The 20,282-nt window shown below is 37.2% G+C and overlaps 1 protein-coding gene across 1 annotated transcript in view; it reads right to left on the bottom strand.

Moving 5' to 3' along the window:
* Nucleotides 1–20,282, bottom strand: part of LOC105440179 (serine-protein kinase ATM-like) — a 60,997-nt gene that overhangs the window by 20,802 nt on the left and 19,913 nt on the right. Inside the window, exons 20-35 of the mRNA XM_030994954.1 lie at nt 18,875–18,910; nt 18,529–18,611; nt 17,938–18,105; nt 15,893–16,120; nt 12,525–12,624; nt 11,315–11,485; nt 10,546–10,709; nt 9,494–9,743; nt 8,777–9,013; nt 7,852–8,163; nt 6,930–7,169; nt 6,215–6,344; nt 3,137–3,247; nt 2,184–2,367; nt 1,317–1,461; nt 772–960 (exon numbers count right to left, since the gene is read on the bottom strand). Of these exons, the coding sequence (XP_030850814.1) occupies nt 772–960; nt 1,317–1,461; nt 2,184–2,367; nt 3,137–3,247; nt 6,215–6,344; nt 6,930–7,169; nt 7,852–8,163; nt 8,777–9,013; nt 9,494–9,743; nt 10,546–10,709; nt 11,315–11,485; nt 12,525–12,624; nt 15,893–16,120; nt 17,938–18,105; nt 18,529–18,611; nt 18,875–18,910 (2,748 nt within the window). The remainder of the gene's footprint in view (nt 1–771; nt 961–1,316; nt 1,462–2,183; nt 2,368–3,136; nt 3,248–6,214; nt 6,345–6,929; nt 7,170–7,851; nt 8,164–8,776; nt 9,014–9,493; nt 9,744–10,545; nt 10,710–11,314; nt 11,486–12,524; nt 12,625–15,892; nt 16,121–17,937; nt 18,106–18,528; nt 18,612–18,874; nt 18,911–20,282) is intronic.

The following is a 20,282-nucleotide window of genomic DNA, read 5'->3' as shown; positions in this document are numbered from 1 at the left end:
TGGCATGAATCCTGCAAGAATTTGTCCTTTCTGACAATTGATGAAATTTCATGTTAATGTACATCACAATCATTTCACATGCATTGAATTGCACTTGAAAGGCAATGCATGTATGTTGTGATGTAAAAAAAAATGTATATTGAAGAAGTGATTTCAAATCTTATAATCAATACCATTTCAATGATATGATGTTGAAGAAACAAGTCCTAGGGATTAGATAATTAGATATAACCAGGACAGAAAGACAACCTTTCTTGTCTCCTTGCTACTATTACATGGCATTCTATTCATCCAAAACATGATCTTACAAGCACCACCCCAATTCCTATCACATGAACAATGGACAGTCTGCATTGATAACAAATCCCCCAAGAAACTCACCCCTCTCCCATCCCAATGAAACTTACACTTCAATGATGGGGGAGGGGGTGATTCCATCTATTTCAAAATGGATATACATGTATATTCCAACAACAAAACAAAAAATAAAAAAATAATCAATTAATTAATAGATAAATAAATATAATATAATTATATATCTGTTTTATTTTTTGCTTGACCTATCTGGGACTATGGGTACAAGTAAGTATACCAAATGGGAAACTGTCTTAGGTGGTGGATGATTGGATTGTTTGTAGCTTTACTTCTCATATATTTACATATATATGCAACTGTCCTATAGTCACTAATTGCCAGAGGACATACTTGTTTAGTGCACCTTTGTCCTACTTGTAGGACATGGTTGTCCTAAAGTCACAGCTGTTAACTCACCTTGGCCAAGCAGATAGGTTCTAGCAGTCTGAGGATCTCATCCCTCACCCCACCGCTCTTGATCAAAGCTAAGGTCAGATCCTTCAACCAATCCTCATGACTTCCTCTCACTGGTTGCCATAGCGACTCCTCACCAACATGCCTCATGAAGGCTTCGTCACAGCTGTCGATGGCGGGCAGTTTGATGATCTGGTGAGATGTTTATAGAACAGATAAAATGTGAAATAAATATAAAATTTACTTCTAAAGTTTGCCAAAAGGAAAAAGTAAAAGTGACCACTGTAGACAGTATGCTTTCTAAAGAAGGTACTGCATTATTTTTCCTATGAATAAAATGTTAACAATTCCACTACTGGCCAGTTCTAGATATGGCATTTTCTTTACCTGTAACCAATAAATTAACCTGCAACAGAGAAGCAACTTTTCAATGGATATTGTACAACCAGTTTCATATCGAGGAAATTTCCTCAATAAACAGTATTTCACATTTGCTACAAACGTGATTCTTACAGAACAAAGCATGAAGATGCCGAACTACACTGTACCTTATTCTTGGATGTTTTGAAGGGATATAGATAGGCCAGCAGAGTGTCAATGTTCTGGTCTCTGTACTGCTCATAGAAGGTCTGTCCACTCCTTGTACCTAACACCATCTTCAAGCACTTGGCAGAGGCTGCTACTACATCAACACTGCCACAAAACGATACATTTATACAAGTATGTCAGGAATTTTGATTGGGTAAAATAAAAAAGTTTGCTGTTATGTTCAAATTGTGTTTATTAATTAAGGACAAGGACAAGAAACAAATAAACCAGCTCTGATATTTTTTCAACTGGTACTCCATTTTATCAAAATATCTTGTAAGAAACTAAACCTCAATACAGGAGATCTGAGTTGGTCTAGTGGTCAGCTCTCAGTCTTTACCTACAAACAGACTCTGCTGGACCCAAGTTTGAAACTGAGATATTTCGTAGAGATGGTTGCAAAAAGGGACTATCCCAGAACATAAATAATCATACCCCCATCCAACCCAACTACACACACATGAACTTTGCATTACATATAGGTAATGTTTACAATCAATTCATCCTACAGGAAACAACGTAAAAACAAGGGAAATTTATGTTGGCTGCTCGCAAGAAGTTCGTAAGAGCAATGTATTGTCAATGGCCTTCTCACACACAACTAACGATAAGTACAGTCAAACCTGTCTATAGCAACCGCCCAAGGAAAACACAAAAGTGGTCTTTCTAGACAGGTTCCTTTAGTACATGTTTCAATGAGAAACCATTTTCAAGGGAAACAAAAAACATAGTCTTTGTAGACAGGTGGTCTCTAAAGCAAGATGGTCTCTAAAGCAGGTTTGACTGTAGACACAAAGTAAATCTGAACATGGATTACATCATCTCACCATGGATCTGTGAGGTATTCTTTGAGTAGATGAAGGATAACTGCATTCCTGCAGCTGATGCGGTCATTGTTATCACGGAATCTCTTAACGGCCGTAGAGTAGCTGGCACTTTGCTCTCCTCCTCCCCATTTCTTGAGTGCGATGACCGAGAGATCAGGTGATCCGATCTCACCGAGGCATTGGCCTGTAACAAAATTACAATGAAAGAGAATATTAAAGTAAAGACCAGTTTTGGAAACGCCCCCCTCTCAAAAAATGAAATGTTAGCTCTTACTACCAATCATGTGAAAGAATATGTTTTGACTAATACGTGATGATACAAATTTTGCAGAGAAACCGCCTACTAATTGATATATTTGGTAAATTATTATGTGGACCTGATAGATATCGCACATGTGTCGCGTAGTCCCATATACAACTTTTTGTGTACAGTAAATTTACCAAGACTGGGCCAAATTTCTTATCATTTTGATTCCAGAACCTTGCAATACACACCAATACTTATATGCTAGATGATCATCCTTTTCTGATCGATTCCATAACGTTTCTCTCACAATGCAATCGCATCTTTAACTATAAAAAGCATATTCTTGCCCTTGCAATCTGTGATAACACTTGGAAGACTCCTACATTTCTTTGATTTGTAAATGAACTCTAAAAATATATATGATTTCTATAGGTTGGAATTACTAGTGGCATGTGGATAACTGCATGTTTGCTTCTTAGTGAATATCTACTACTGTACATGGTTTCAGCAAAATAGTTGTTTGTCTAAATTCCATTACGATGTGAGCAACAAATATGGGTAATACTAAGGATATTTAAGTCGACATGCGAATTTCACCAGAAATCATAAACACCTAGAACCTGTTATATCTTAGACTGAATTTGCATAAATCAATTTCGATTGCAAAAAAAAAAATGCAGCTTGAGTCTAGTAACATCATCCATACCTGCTGCTTTCTGCAATGCGGAAGCTTGTCCATCTTGGTTGCTATGGTTACTGCCGCAGAGTGACACCAGCTCGCAGATGAGTTGTGGAAGAACACTATCTGATGCACTCTCTAAACCACAGACAGAGGAGATGACTTTAATGAGTGAACTCTTTCATAACAATCATTTCACATTATGTGGTTTGGCTCAAAAACTTGTGATTCAGGGCCCTAACAATATACCAGATGCATCACTAAAATATGGACAAATATCTGCACAGACTGCATCTACTTTTGTTACATGCTAGGAATTTTAAAAAGGAAAATAAGCTTTTATAATCCTTAAATTGACAACACATTTTACATTTTATAAAAACAGTGTAAAAATTAAAAAAATTGTTGTACATTCAAAAACACATTTAGCCCTTTAAAAATCCGAGCCCTAAGGGGTTGACAAATGAGAAAACAATTTAATGTGATATACATGAATAAAAAATATGACTGCAGATTTTATGTACGATGTAATTTATTGGAATTTCTGAATGGATTATGCTTTTTATCGCAATACTTTTCACCAACGTCACTCGGTGTTGAGGCTGGTGTTTAAGCTAGCATCGATAACATGATTGTTATCATCCTTCTAAACTGTTGTTGGAGCTCGGTTCAGCAGCCTTTCTGCACTTTCAACACCACTGTACTTGAAATCACTCAGTCATAATCATAACATGCATTGATTGTCCACTGTACTCCTATACACTGTGCACTTGTTTGAAAATTGCCTCAAATCTAATTAGCATAACTTGCTTTCGGGTCGAAAACGCAGCCCACTAGCATCACCATTATTTATGCCAGCGAAAAAAGGCTGGCATAAATAGATAATAACAAGGCCAGTAATACAGCATAATGTTAGCTAGGGTTATGGCATGTTGTATCAAGGAGTTACCAAAACCCCTTGGTTGTATGTTGTATAGTGTATGTTGTATAGTGTTGTGAATGTGTTGTGAATGTCTTTTGTTATGTACATGTGATGACATTCATCACTTGTACACATTTCTATTAAATGTATCACTGTACACTGGCCTTGCTCGCTCACTGCCTCTGATCTATCAGGTGAGCAAGCCCTCATTTATATACCCGACCAGCAAACATGTACAATTTTGGACAGTTAGTAAATCAAACTTTCAAAACCACAACCCCAAGGATGAGTTTGATGGAGTTCATTGAATAAACATGAATATATGAATACTAAGCAAGTCTAACCACCCCTTAAACCCAAGACAAGAGGCCATTTTCATCATGTAACCAAATTTAATGTATAAGTCTTTGTGAAGTGCCTCAATGCAAGTTATTTCATTCACCTGATAAAATGGTATTTCAATAGTAAGAATGCAAACTGCATATATTAAGTGTTGTTAGGTAGGTCAAGCCATAATGTTTGTCAACAACTAATGTATGCAGTTCGGATTCCGTCTATTGAAATACTATTATTCTTTTCAGGTGAATGAAATAATATGTATTGAGGCACTACAAAGACTTATGCATTAAATTTGGTTACATTATGAAAATGGCCTATTTCTTTAGCATGCATTTATAAACAAGCAATACACACCTGTCCTCAAATGTGCTCGACTTCAAATAGACTACCGGTAGTTCACAAAAGATATTCAAATTGTAAGCATGCCTCTACCAACAATGGTTGCTACTAGCAGCGACCACCCTAAAGCTTCCCCTAACAAAGCAACAACTAATGTATGCAACCTGCATTCTGGCTATGACTTGAAGTAACAGGGGAATGTTATTCAAGTTATTCATTTGGGTCTGTCTATTTATGGAACTTCTTTATTTTTCAGTGAGTACTGATTCCTAACCTCCCTCCAGGAATTTGTCTTGTAATAGTGATGCAATCTTCAGTTGTTGCTAGGTCAGACAATAGACAGGTTTACCAACATACTCAAACTTGATGCATACTTTTTAAACAAAGGTTGTTCTTGACAACCCCCAAACTTGTCTGAGACATGATATATATAGACTGGATTCCAAGTATTGCAGTTCATTACTGGAATAAATCGTCACTAGGACCCCAGGATATGAACATCCATAAATTTGAATATGTTAGTGAACAGGTCTATTAGGTTGTAGATAAGTATACATATAGGCCCGAATTCACAAATGAGGTTTGGTTTCATATTTAACTTATTTTCATGTATCTCACTTGATCAATTACAACTATTAAAATACATCAACTTTCTCATCTGTTTTTCCCCCCTTTTCTAAAAATATGTTTTTCACATTTTTTGTTCTTGTTTGCTCGATTCCAAGAAAAGTGTTACAATCCATCCGTCAGTTCGAATGATAATGCCATCACAAGCTATTTGAGCATACATAACGAGCCCCATGATCTTTGACCTTATGACCCCGAAATCTTCCAAGTTCATTAGCTCAGCAAGATACATACATGTCCTGAGTTTGATGGTAATCTGTCCATCGGTTCTAATGATAATGTGATCACAAGCTATATTTGCCTACATAATGAGCCCTGTGACCTTTGACGTCGTGATCCCAAAATCTAATCAGTTCATTGGCTTAGCAAGATACATACATGACTAAAGTTTGGCAGGAATCCATCGATCAGTTCTTGAGATAAAGCGATCACGAGCCATTTTTGCATACATAATGAGTCCTGTGACCTTTGACCTCGTTACCCCAAAATTTAAACAGTGCATTAGCTCTGCAAGATACATACATGACCTATGTTTGGTAGGAATCAATCGATCAGTTCTTGAGATAACACGATCACAAGCCATTTTTGTATACATAATAAGCCCTGTGACCTTGTGAACCCAAAATCTAATCAGTTCATTGGCTCTGCAAGATACATACATGACTAAAGTTTGGCAGGAATCCATGAATCTGTTCTTGAGATAATGCGCTTACAAGAACAAGACGTACAACCCCAAAACTGGTCCTACACATGGTCATACATTTGTGTTAAAAGATATGAACGTGTGAACAGCACTACCCTTATTTTTCTCTAGCACTTTACAGTTTAGAAGCTTCAAAAACACAAATCTTAAAGTGCTAACGTCAAGAATAACTAACCTGCACACATGGAGACCAGCATAGCAAGCTCAGCTTTTCTTGACGCAAGCTCATGATGCAAGCTGTTTAATCCCTCCAAGGTGTGATTCTTACAATGCTGACCACCCCTCATCAGAAAATGGTTGATCTCCTGTCAAGAAAATTCAATAAAATGGATGCAAGTGGATTTTTTAAATTGACCTGTAAGAAAACCCTTACATGAAGGAACCCTGTGTGTTCTATACAATTTAAAGCCTGAAATAAGGCACAAAACCGGGAGGTACTGGAGCCTGAAAACTGGCAACGGCCTAAGAGCTGGCATCCTGAAACATACTAGTCTGAGAAGAGCTTGGCTTCATGGACAGCTTTCTTTCAGACAACCACCTTAAAAATTGCTTCTAAGATGGCAACAATGTACCAAATCTAGAAGAAAATATCAATCGTCATTCTATATGTTCATATTTTTTATATTGTTTAAGTAGTTTGTATCTTCATATAGTTATGTTGCTTTTGTTAACAGGGCCCACTGGAAAAAGTACTTTGATTAATGATGGGGCTACCCTGTTTAAATAAAATGGAATAAATAAATATAAATATATATATATATATGTGTGTAAACAGGGAAGCATCAATATATATGTACAGCCCTTCTTTCTTTAACTCATCTTCTTTGGAAGATATTGTGTTTTTTCTTCTTTATTGTTTATATCTATATTAGAGTAAATCTGATACTTACAGCTAACAAGTTGGCATCTTCCTGTTTGTTCTTGATCTTTTCCAGGACTTTCCTAGCTTTCTTCAGTTCAGCCTTGTCAGGGAGAGGGTTGGTGTCCAGGAGTGCTTCCTTCAGCTTCCCATGGTTCTCAACGACCAGGAACTCTACCAGTGACAGTGCCTGTTTGCTGACATCATCATGACTATTGCCAACCAATGGGACTACTGCTCCCAGGATCACCTCTATGTGTTTGCTGAACTCCTAGTGATAGGACAAAGCGATAGGATAGTTACAGAATTATATAACTGCTTGGTGACATCCTCAGGACTATCACCATTGACTAACTAATGTTCTTAGGATGAACTCTGCATGCTTGCTGAACTCCTAGAGACTGGACAAAGAATGTTACAGATTTATTTAATTGCTTGATAATAATATTATCACCGTGATTCACACCAACCACCAACAGTACTGCTCCTAGGCTCACCTCAACATGGTAGCTGAATTCCTACAGCAAAAGAGCAAAAAGCGTTTCTGACTTATTGTTGCAAAGACTATCATACAGTCAGGGACTTCCTTTTGAGATACTATAAAAGTTTTGGTGTCTGACCCTTTCCAGTAGTTTAGGTACATGTATGCATTGAAAAAGTCAAATTTGTCTGTACTTGACAGGATTTCATACCTCCCTTGTTGTGTAATGGAATCTCAACTGACCACAGTAAAGATCAATTGCAACTTCCCTTTTTGTACCCTTTTGTGCTACCAAGTTTATAATCAATTATCACAAATCAACATTTTGGGAGTAAATCACTGTGCATGGCATGGATAAGTGATATTACCTGAAAAGCCTGAAGTAAAATATTCAACAAAGGAATACACCTAACAAAGTAAACAAAGTAAACAAAGTGAGTCCTAACACAGTGAAATTCATGTACACTTTTACCTCTGAGCACTGCACCACCGCCGCCTCACTGATATGTCTCAACAGATCCAGGCAAGGAAGAACCAAGGATGATGATCCCTCCATGACCGATGACCTGCCCTCCCCTGCCCGATGCTGATGGATGGTATGGACCAGCGTATAGATCAGGTTCTGCAGGACGTACACCCAGGATCCACCTAGCTTGGTATGGAGCTCCTTGATCAGGAGAAGACCAAACAAGCGATACCCCAGCAGGAGACGTCGTCTCTCGTAGGGCTGCCGACATCGCCACATCCGCAGATGTAGCTCTAGTAGAACTTTCTGGATACTGTCCTGAAAACAGAGAAAAGTGATTGCAGATTGCACGTATTAGAGCAAAATTATATGTCAGGATAAAAATATGCTCTCAAATAATTCCTAGACATACAAATCACCAAATGTACACATGTTCATCTCCACTTATAGAACTGACTTTATGGAGGTTTGTACAAGTAGCTTTGTATTATTTATTTTATTATCATCAATAATGGCTATTTGTTATTATACTTTAACTATATCAACCTGCTTGCTCAGCCGTCATACATGTCACTGTAGGAGATAGCGTTAAAAAAGTAAATTTGGGGAATTTCTTTCAGTCCAGGGACCCATTTCACAAAGCCTTTTTTCAATGACAAATGACAAAAATCAGTGACAAATCTGTTGATAACCAATCAGAAGCAAGGATTTCAGTAGCTTATAACAAAAACAGTCATTTGTCCCTGATGACAAGTTTTGTGAAACGCCCCCCAGGTCCACTTAAGACAAACATGTAAAAAAGTGGTGAAAATGTAACAGTTTTGCAGGTAGGGTGAAAACTCAAACCAGTTGTCAGCATGGTAACTTATCCATAGACAAGACTTACACATCTACAAGGAAAGTATTGATTTTTAAAATACACATTGCTTACATGTGTCTTTGCCAGGAGTGAGATGAGGGTCAGAGACCTACCGCCGGCATGGCAGGTCGTCAGATGGTCCAAGGTGGCCTTTATCATGTAAGATGTGAAGAAGGGTGGGTCAGGCTCAGGGTCACTGGGGGTCATGAACCTTGAACTCTGGCTAGTCTCTGTCCAAGGCTCATACAGCATGGTGAGGAGCTCCACCACGATCAAGTGCAAATGGGACTGGATCCAGGCATTGAGGGTCTGAAATAGTGACAAGTATTAGAGAAAAATGAGCACACTTTCCTTGATATAAAAACAATAAAGTGCACCTACTGTGCATGTACATACAATTCAAGGCACTTCAGATATCACTCTCAAAACACTTGACAGGAAACTTATTTCATCTGACAGACCAAATTTTACAAAACGTATAGACTGACAGATATTGCAGTTTACATACATGTTTGTAGAACAGGAAGGTCAAATTGTTGCTGTTATTCTCTTGCAAATATAAAAAATACAGGAGAAAAAAAAAATCAAGTTTACACTATTCTTTTTCCAACATAATGTATTGCATACAGTCTGTGAAGACGATATCCAAAACAAAATTATGAAGTTCAAAATTCTTCTTTTTGTTCTAGCAATCAATTGCAATGCTCTTCCCTTTTCTCCACCCCTCTTAATTCTCTGTGCCATCAAGATGAATCTTTCAGAGGGAGCGTGTGTCGTTGATGAACTCACCTCCTGTCCTATAGCCTGCTTTAATTCCTCCAAGCACTGCACTGCCCAGGCTGCTCTCTCCTTCTCTTCTTCCGCCCTCTCGCTGTGCTCCCTGGACTGTGCAAGGAGCGGTAGGAGACTGGCGATGGTCCGAGGGAAGGAGGACTTGAGGAGATCCTTCCAGTCTTGCTTCAGCTCTCCTGCGATGGACTTGACCGTGCCCAGCTTCTTCAGGTTGACCAGGTGAGGTATGATGGCTGTATGGTGCTTGCTGCAGGAGACACAACAAGGGGGGGGGGTTTACAAAGATCCTAAGTTGGACTTAAAAATTATGGAAAGCTGTTAGCATCTATGAAAATATTTTGTAAAAGTTATTTTAAAAGGCATAAAATGTACATTGAAATAACTCATATTTTCTATTATCAAGGAGATTTCATGTTCTTGATGTGGGATTTATAAAAAGTCTAAAATATTTCAATCTTCGCTTTTGAATATATTTTATTTAAGGCTACAAATGGCTCTCAATAATATTTAAGTCCAACTTAGAGTTAAGTTTGTCTTGGGATCTTTGTGAAACACCCCCCAGGATAGGTTTTATGAATGGATGACATTGGATGCCAGGAAAGAATCTTTACCTGCTGTTACCGTTATCGACCGACTGACCCAGGTTCTGGCACATAAAGGACATTACAACATTCTTTTTTTTTAAAGGCCTTATGAGGGCCTATAGAGATGTCTATAAAGAACACGTCTCACAGAAATGGGTTCAAGAATATTTGATTAAAACATGTTTATGAGATAATATCTAATTAGGAACTACAGTTAATATGTCAAGCTCTTTACAAGTTACTAAACAAAGCAATACAGGGCCATCATCATAATCATCACTACAAACTCTATCATCGTCATTTCCAATGTCACATTGTTTTGTTTTTCTCAAAATTTTAGACTTAAGACACTGTATTTCCTTGAAGGCCTTATACCATATCATACACTCCACTCTCTAGCATCCATTAACACATTTTGGCAGTCTCAGATATAAAGCTGTTTTGTATGATAATTGCTTGTTATACCTCAGGAACTCCTGCGAAGATGAGCAGCCAAGAACACCGTAGGGGAATTCCCTAATTTCATAGCTCTCCTGCAGCCATTGATACACTAGGAAACCAAGGTGTAATGTAGCTAGCTCTGGTCCACTGCTACAGTGAGACATACCCTCAGCTATACAGCTCAACACCTGTACAAAGATTTTAAAATACACATTTCACAGGCTTAATAATAATAATAATAGGCATTTCTATAGCGCCGTCTATCTAGATAATTCAATTCTGAGGCGCATTATTATTACACCAGGTTTAGCCTAGCTGTCGTTTATACAGCGCTCCAGCATTTCAAGGAATTATATCTATACAAAATGAAAATAATTTTCATGCAACAGTTATTGAACATTAAAGGGCAATCATGCCAAATTCTTTGATGTGATTTGTTTTCAATGACACAATTTTCATGTTGGCGCTTTCCACTTGCATATCTATAGTAATGCATTTTAAAAGTAATTAAAAACATGTGAAATACACAACCCTTAAAAAAAGTAATATCAATCAATGAAAACTCAACACTAGTAATCCATAAATATAGACATATATGTATATATATATATATATATATATATATATATATATATCAAGAGATTCATGTACTGGTTAATTTGTTAACTTGTTGACTGCTGAATTCTCCTATTCCCATAGGCTTAACACATGGATCACCTGACTCTTGAATGCAATGGGTTAAACAGCCCCTATTGATCTTCTACATGACATTACTGATACGATCTAACCATACCTTTTTCATCACCGATGATGGAATCTTGTTGATCTTTGTCGTAAGGAGTAAGGCAAATATGGTCTTCTTTTCACAGACGTGACTGCTGAGGGCGACATTTGCTAACGTACGTAGAAGACTGGCTGTCCTATTCTTGGTTTCCTCCTTTGACTCTGCTTCTCCAAAGTCGTCCTGATACATTGAAACGGTAATATCTAAATCTTGTAACATTTCTTAGAACACATTTGATTGCACATATACAGTCAAACCTGCTTTAGTGACCACCTGTCTACAAAGAGCATGTTTTTTGTTTCCCTTCAAAATGGTTTCTCATTGTAACATGTACTATAGGCAGCTGTCTACAAAGACCACCTGTCAATAAAGACCACTTTTCTTGTCTTTATAGACAGGTTTCACTGTAGTAATATGTTATAAAACCTTTCACCTATGAATTAAGGGTATGCAAATGCAAACATTTTAGAGCTTCTACTTGAACTGCCATAGAACCATGTGTATTCAAGAAGAAAAATAACTCTGAAATAATTCTGAAGTCCATGTATAAATGTAAGGACAAACCCTTGTCAGCCAAAATAAATACATATGTTTAAAGCATTCCGGTTGCAGACTTAACTATGTTTAGGCATCAACAATATGATCTGTTCTTAAAGGGGAAGTCCACCCTGATATTGAGTTGGTTTTAATAGAAGCAGAAAAATAAAAGAAATAGATGAGTGAAAGTTTGAACAAAAACGATTAAAAATAAGTAAGTCATGAATTTTAGAAGGTGCGATCAATCAAACATAAATTAGCCACTCTGTGATGTATCTTGCGAGCTCCCCTCCCATAAGCCCTGTACTAAAAAACTTCACAAATTTATAATTCCCCTTAAGAACATTTTCAATTAAACATTCACCCTAAATATAATTATTGCACATATGTTTTATACAATCCCTGTATGAAAAAAGTATATTCCACGATCAATGACTTATAAAATGAAAGCTTATGAGAACAAATATCATAGCCTATTTTCAATTGCATATTGCTCAAAATTTCACCAATTTGTTTCTCTCATTTTTCTGCATTTATCAAAACCTACTTTAAATATCATGGCAGATTTCCCCTTTAATACAAGCATGTACATTTTACATCGTTTACCTACAAAACTAAGAAGTGGAGCAATGCAGAGTCAAATGTGAAACAGAAGTACATCTGGATAGAGAGGTAAACTTACCGATATTTGCATAGCCTCCTCTACATACTGATAAACCAGATTGAAAGCTTGGTTCTGTGTTTCCGTCTTGTAAGGTTGGGTACCTGGCGTATTGAACAGGCTGGCGACAAGAAATGGAGAAGGTAATTAACGACTACATGTACAGGTATATGTGCTGACTAATCTACTTGTTTATGGTCATCATCTATTTCGGACAACTATTTCAGGGTGCTACAAGAATTTTTTTCACCACTTGCCCTGTCGGGCAAGTGGGTTTTCAATTTACTTGCCCAAACAATATTTCCACTTGCCCAAAACTTTAAAGCGAAAAAGGACTCGAGGTTAAAGCATTTATTATCTCGTAATGATAAGTTAGTGTTTTAGATAGCAAATTAATGCACATACATGTACAGTGTAACTGTACTGAATAATTACCTAATATGTCAAAGAAAATGGTCAACAAAGGATGGTTGAAGGTTTAAAAAACGCATTTTATTGATTCTCCATAAATAATCAGATTCACATGAATCTCGGCAAGGTAGAATGGTTCAAGCAGGTTTAAGTTTTTAATATTCAGTCATGTAAAAAAGCATAATGACCCTGTTGTAAAAAATATGATACAAACATGTCATTAATGGTAGCCACATGTACCATGGTGCAACATCACATGTGTGTCTGTGCAAGCCGCTGTCATTTGGAAACGTAGGCTAATTTTCAGCTGTTAATAATTTGGGTCAACTCTTCCATCAAGAAACGTCATGTAAATAATGGGTAATCAACTATTTTAAATAAAGTACGGACATTTTTATTTCATCATTCACTGCTATAAATATCATGCCAAAATTTGTAAATTCTTACTAAATAATAATATTGAAGATATTTTACGATAAATCTCGGATAAGTATGCGAAAACTAGACTAAACAACGTCGCTAAAACCATGAAAACAAAACAACAACGGCTTATATTCTGGGGGTCTCGATACTATTATCAAAATGACTCGCTCGGTCGGATCTTGAGACCGCAGTAATAAATTGAAAACGAGACAAAAACATTCATCTGATTTATATGAGCAGCGAGTTTTAAATAATATGTTCACAATCATTAACAGTCATTATGAATAAATATCAAACATTTGACTTTTTGTACTTACTAGAAAATCCCTGTTGTTTATTCCATTCCGATTCGCACGTGTTCATTTCCCTAGAATAATGACGTCATATTTGGCGTGATTCAACCAATCGGCAATCAGAGAATAGCAAAGGCCTGTCGGTGCGGCCTGCAGAGCTAGAGAGAGAGAGCGCGAATAAGCTCGCAGCTGGTACGATCGCGCTAGCTGTCTCTAGCTAGCTCACGGCCGGCCGTGCGTGGAGGCGGAGCGGCATTCATGGCTTGAAGTGTCACTGTTGCATGCGCGCTGAGCTAGCTGAGCTGGCTAGCTGTCTGTGAAGTTTTTTCGAAATCGGAACGATCGCTTTTTTGCTTCTGGATTTTGACGACGGGTAAGAAGTTGACGGGTGAATGGTAGAGTTCTTGGACACTAGGAAATTACTGTAAAAGTATCACTTGCCCGAATCGGGCAAGTGATAATTTGATTTACTTGCCCGACGGCTCAATTTGGTTGCCCCGGGACGTCGGGCAAGCGGGTTTGTCGCGCCCTGCTATTTACGTTGAACACGTAATGAAATTAATTCACAACTCAGTAAAGACAATTAATTACCTCAGGGCTCGACAATAGCAGAGGACAAGTACACATTGAACACAAGCCTTAGATTAAGCAGCCAGGAGCAAGGGGCAATTTATTTTTAAAAGTTGCCCCTTGCCCACTGGGATTTACCAGAGCAAGGGGCAATTCCGTAAGAACCAGGGGCAATTTCCCCAAAACAGATAATCTAATTATAAGTTCAAAGATACAATGTTAATTTCATAATGTGAATAGAACGATCAATTTAATAACTTTTTAATCTTAACAATATCAACAGGAAAGATTGATTAAGAACATCAACTTGCACATTAAATAGTATTTTAAAGTAACTAAAAATATTGATTAGCAAATGAACAAATAAATTGTCAATTTCACAAACATCGAAAGTCAGAAGGACTTGGCAAGTTTACCGGGTATCCCACCACACTCTCGGTAGTAGGAGCAAATTTGAAGCAATTATATTTTTAATTGTTGTATAACCAATGAAATAAGATGTAAAAATGTCCTATTCGACAGCTGAAAGTGACATGCTCAGCTCAATTGCGTAACGTGTGTTTTTGAAACCAAAATCGTTCTTCGCACACACACTCTCGCCACTCTTGGTGGGCGGCTAGCGGGCTGGGAGTTTGCCAACGAGACCAATGCACCTTCAGAGATTCGCAGCGCGTAATTTTACCGGGACTCGAAACGTTCGTCATGGGAAGTTGGTGGGCTAGCTTTTTGCCAAAACGAAGCTAGGTCGGCTGGTGGCAAAATGAGAGTAACTACGATCGAGAACATCGTAGGTGTTCTTAACTTATTAATAAGAGAATTCTAAATTCTATTTGAGATGAAATAATAAACTAGACCTACAAACAAACCTCGACAGATCTCTAATGACTATTTGAATGCTTGTTTATTTCTCCATTTGACGATTTGTTTTCTTGATCCTGGCCTTCGATTTGTATGTACGTACGTGCGTGCGCCACAGCATGCGCTATATCTAGCGATCGCATGAACTTACGTACGTACATACGTGCGCTAGGGCACATTTTCATGGCACTTGCGCCTTATTAAAGCACTAAACACGAAGCTAGTAGAGAGCTCGTGCGCGGCGAACTGGTCGTGATTCGTGTATTTTTACTGTTCTAATAATTTATGGGCGCATTTTCACCGAAAACACTTGCGCCTTGCCGTCTAGTTTTAGATGATTATGGGCGCAATTGGTGGTTTTATGAGCGCAAATTAGCGCCCTGTGCCCGCTTAATCGAAGGCTTGATTGAACAGCAGAATCATAAAAAAATACAAAAATAGTAGTAGCCTGATGCACACACATTAAAACCATTTTGTTTTCCTATGGATAAAATTTAAAAGAGTAAAGCTTCAAGTTACTGCATGGATTTCTTCAACGTAATCTTACTCTGGACCAATAGCTCCATATTTATTCTCAAATAAAATAAGCATCTACAATAACAGTCCAATGTTTATTCTTTAAAAAATATCATACCTGTACATCTATTACCTTTAAAAATGAAAGGCCTGGGACCTGTTTCACAAAGCCTTTTTTCAATGACAAATGACAAAAATGAGTGACAAAATCTGCTGATAACCAATCAGAAGCAAGGATTTCAGTAGCTTATAACAAAAACTTTCATTTGTCACTGATGACAAGTTTTGTGAAATGGGGCCCTGGAAGATAAATCTTACCAGCCCACTGCTGTGGCCATGTGCATCCTCACTTCATGGGTGCTATCCTGAAGAAGATTTGGAAACAATGTCGCAACCTCTGACCTCTCATTGGAGTCCCCATGACCTTTCTCACGACCTTTGGCTTTGATGAAAGTCCATTGGCTGTCTGGGTCAATTTTAATGAGAGCCTCTATGCACAGCGCCATCTGGTGTTTGACTGGAGTGGAGTAGGTTGCCTGCAGCTGCCTGCATGATGCAGAAAACCATGTCACTTGATTTGCACAAACAATAACTGGGGGGTGTTTCACAAAGATCCTAATTTGAACTAACCTCTTAACAATTATGGAAAGCTGTTAGTATCTTTGAAAATATTTTGTAAATGTTATTTTAAAAAGCATAAAATGTTGATTCAAATCATTCATATTTTCTATCATCAAGGAGATTTCATATTCTTGATGTGGAAATTATAAAAAGTCTAAAATAATTGAATTTCTGCTTTTGAATATATTTCATTTTAAGGCTACAAATGGCTCTCCATAATTTTTAAGTCCAACTAAATGTTAAAGGTAAAGACCAGTATTGGAAACGCCCCAATTTCAAAAAATGAAATGGAAGCTCTCATTACCAATCATGTGAAAGAATATGTTTTGACTAATACATGATGATAAAAAATTTGCCGGGAAACCGCCTACTAATTCATATATTTGGTAAATTTGTTTCTCTCATGGTCTGTGAGAGATATAGGGTAGTCCCATATACATCTTTCTGTGTATAGTGCTTGTAATTTTACGAAGAATGGGCCAAATTTCTTATCATTTTGATGATTCCAGAACCTTGCAGATGCTAGATGCTAGATGATCAACCTTTTCTAATCGATTCCACAACGTTTCTTTCACAATGCAATTGCATGACCATAACTGGTCTTTACCTTTAAGTTCTACTTAGGATCTTTGTTAAACACCCCCCTGGTCAATTTTATCCATGAAGTGCAAATGACATGCAGTTCAATTTATATAATCTAGGAGCTTCTACCATTTGGTATTTTAGGTGTTCATGATCTTGACAGTATACAAATAGTGAATGGCCATGAGTGCAATGGTACACGATTTTGCACGAGGTGAAAGATAAGAGACGCTATATTCAACAAGGCGCAACCGAGTTGAATAGAGCGTCACATCTTTCACCGAATGCAAAATATTGTTCCATTGCTCGAATAAAGGCCATTCACTATTTGTTTTATACAACACCTCGGACGTTAATGGGCTTAAAACAGTTTTTCTGAGCCTAAATCTCAGCGATTTTTTGTTTGTTTTTAATTCATGAAATTGCAGATAGTGAGCGCGCACTATAAAGCAGGCAGCAAACCATGCGCATACCATGCGCCGCGCGTACAAAGATTTATGTTTATTTTGACGCAGAGTGCAATTTTGTGTACCATTGCACTCTGACGTCACTTACCTCACCATATGCTTTGTACATCGCTAGTGACGTAAGCGTGCAATGGTGTGAAAGGATCAAACGGAATTGCACGGCTGGAGAATGATACTGTTCAACAGTACTTAGAGCGCATGTCATGTGATCAATAATTGACCAATGAGGTTGCAAGAATCTTAGTAGGCATTGTATAAAGAAGTATATCTACTTGTTGTGTGACTGACATAACATTCATTTCTTATTAATATTCAGAATTTTCTAATATTCATTCAATGCTATAAAAAGGTATCATATGTGGAAAATATTCATTCTTTGAAATAACAGTTATGAGGTTGTAAGTTGGAATTTTAGTGAATCATAGATGAGAAACCTTATCTACACCTCAACTCAGGAGTAGTATATTGATACACAGAGTAGTACATAAAATTTCCTTGAAAGCTTTGAACATATTTATGGCTGGAATTAAAGGATAATAATAATAAGGGGCATATTAAAAATACCACCACATATTATAAATCAATTTAGAATCTAACCAGTTCAATAACAGAAAAATATTATTCTTTCTTATCATAAAATAAAGAATATTATTCTTTCTATCAGGAAAAGTTAAAGCATAAAATGTTACTTACCAGAAGGCAGCTAGTAGGAGCAGAGCAGCACCCCTGCATTCTTTGATATGGGACGAAACCATCCCATCATCACTTCCACTGGCTGCTAGGTGAGGAGTGATAGCCCTTAGGAATGCCATTGCTTCTGCGCACACTTCCTGCACCTTACGATTCACTGATACCAGCTCTCTGCAATACAAGATAATACAATGACTAATTAACATAGGGGCTAGTCCAAACTATATGGTCATCTCATGTTCCATAGACTAGCAAGTATTGTAGAAACATGAACATATCTTACATCAAAAGTATTATTTTACTTCTTATTTGGTATAATCCAAACTCTGGTAGGCCTACATGTATTAACCTAATACAATAATCAGGAATGCGAAATTCATCCAGATCTTACTTATTGAAGGATCTTCCATTTCCGCTTAATAATGTGTCTGTACGGGTTTAGGCTAAAGATTTTGCACTTCTTCTCTGATACCGGTATACAAATTAATGTATCAATGCTTTAAACACGTCACAAATATTTCCTCTTTCATTCATATCTTTCAAAAATCATTATGAAATTAACACATTTCTCCAAATAACAGATAAAGGACTGACCTCCATATCTGCAGAATACCATTGAGTTCATCATCATGAATATGGTTAGACTCTTCTCTGAGACTGGATACCACAGCAAAGAACTAAGATGGAAATGAAAATAGATTGAAAGATAAGAGCAGATGCATGGAAGTTTTAAATGGATTCCATTTGTAGTTCATTCATGACCTTGTAAACAAAAGAAAACTGACGCCCACTGGCGCTCTGTACCTTATGAAAAGGCGCTTTATGAATGAAATGTTCTTATAAATATATAGAAAAAGGGAGAAAGAAAAGAGAGAGTGGTCTCTACACACACACACTACCAGACAATAAACTGTATATGTTACTATAAATATAAACTCACCAACTGGACTTCATAGGAATTTGTCAAATCCTGATCCTGTAAAAAATACAGGAAACAAAGTCATACATCACAATAACATCTGGGCATGATTTATCATACTTGGCATGAAAAAAGATAATCCCCTTTCTACAAATATGTATCTGCTGCAATTTCAAAATTATACCTAATAGGGCAAGTTGTTCTCGTTAATTTTAGAGAAGAGAAGGAAACTTCAACTGAATAAGGGGAGCCTTCCAAAGTTGCGACTGTGCCGCGACGCGTCGGGGCGCAGAGCAGGATATGAGAACAAAGGAGGCGCCTTTATGCGCCCATTAGCGCCTTTTTGCGTCGGATAGGAGAGGACTTCAGTTGGTTGCCAGCTCATTAAAATCTGGCTATTGTTTGGAGTCTCATTGTTACGAAATTACCCCGCCAGGGCGCGCCCCGGTGAAGCACTTGACATTTGTGAATGGGAGCTTAAACTTTGAATAGCTTTCGCGCCCTTTCGCGCTCGGTCCGGCGCATTAGTTATTCATGTAGTGCCCGCTTGTGTGTCGCTCTCGTCTTGCGAGATTTGACTCTGAAAAGCATTACTTTGGCTACTGATTTGTTTTAATATTATTTTACGTACATGACATTGGTTACAATGTTTGTTTATTTTCCTCTCAAAATCGGAGTTCTGTAGGCGTTAACGTTGGCATGATTGTTCATTTTTTCATCTCCTCCTGTTCTGTTCATGATTGTGTTCAATATACTGTATCAATTTTAATACAAATTGATTTGTTCAAAAAAAACAAATTTATTTTATACTTACCCCACTCTCTCTGACATTGTTTTCCTCGTGCATGTTTTGACACTTTAATTGTAATTTTATATTTCCTTATAGCGATGTTATCGCATGTTTCGATTTTCTTGTTTTTTTTTAAAACAAATTTTGTTGCATCTTGTAAACAGTTCTGTCGTATGATCATTATAAATCATATAATTATATCATCCGTCTGTTATTTCAATACATAGATCCTTTGAATCTTCTTAAAATTAGAGAACGTATTTTAAAATCCGTGATGTTGAAAATGATACTTAATCAAGAATGTCATAGTTTCTCCTTAAATTGGATTTAAAAAGCGTTTTATCTGTATTACGATTTTTTAAGCAAATGATATCCGTATTGTCGGGAACATCATCAATATGTTTCGTTAGAAGGAAGACGCTCATTTTCAGAATGTTCTTTCTTTGCAAAACACTAATGTTACGAACAAAATTAAATACACTGTACCCGTATCATCGGGGATATCGCAAAACTCCCAGGGAGATTATCAATTGCAAATCAACATAGTAAATTATGCCTAAATCGTAAGAATAGAGCATGCATTAAAAAAGAAGAGAGTTACCAGGAAATGATGTTTGAAATTTCACCCCAAACATATCT

This window comes from Strongylocentrotus purpuratus, unplaced genomic scaffold (assembly GCF_000002235.5).
Source record: "Strongylocentrotus purpuratus isolate Spur 01 unplaced genomic scaffold, Spur_5.0 spur5_scaffold_21, whole genome shotgun sequence".
In the NCBI taxonomy this organism is placed as follows: domain Eukaryota; kingdom Metazoa; phylum Echinodermata; class Echinoidea; order Camarodonta; family Strongylocentrotidae; genus Strongylocentrotus; species Strongylocentrotus purpuratus.
This window is presented reverse-complemented; position numbering and strand designations above follow the sequence as displayed.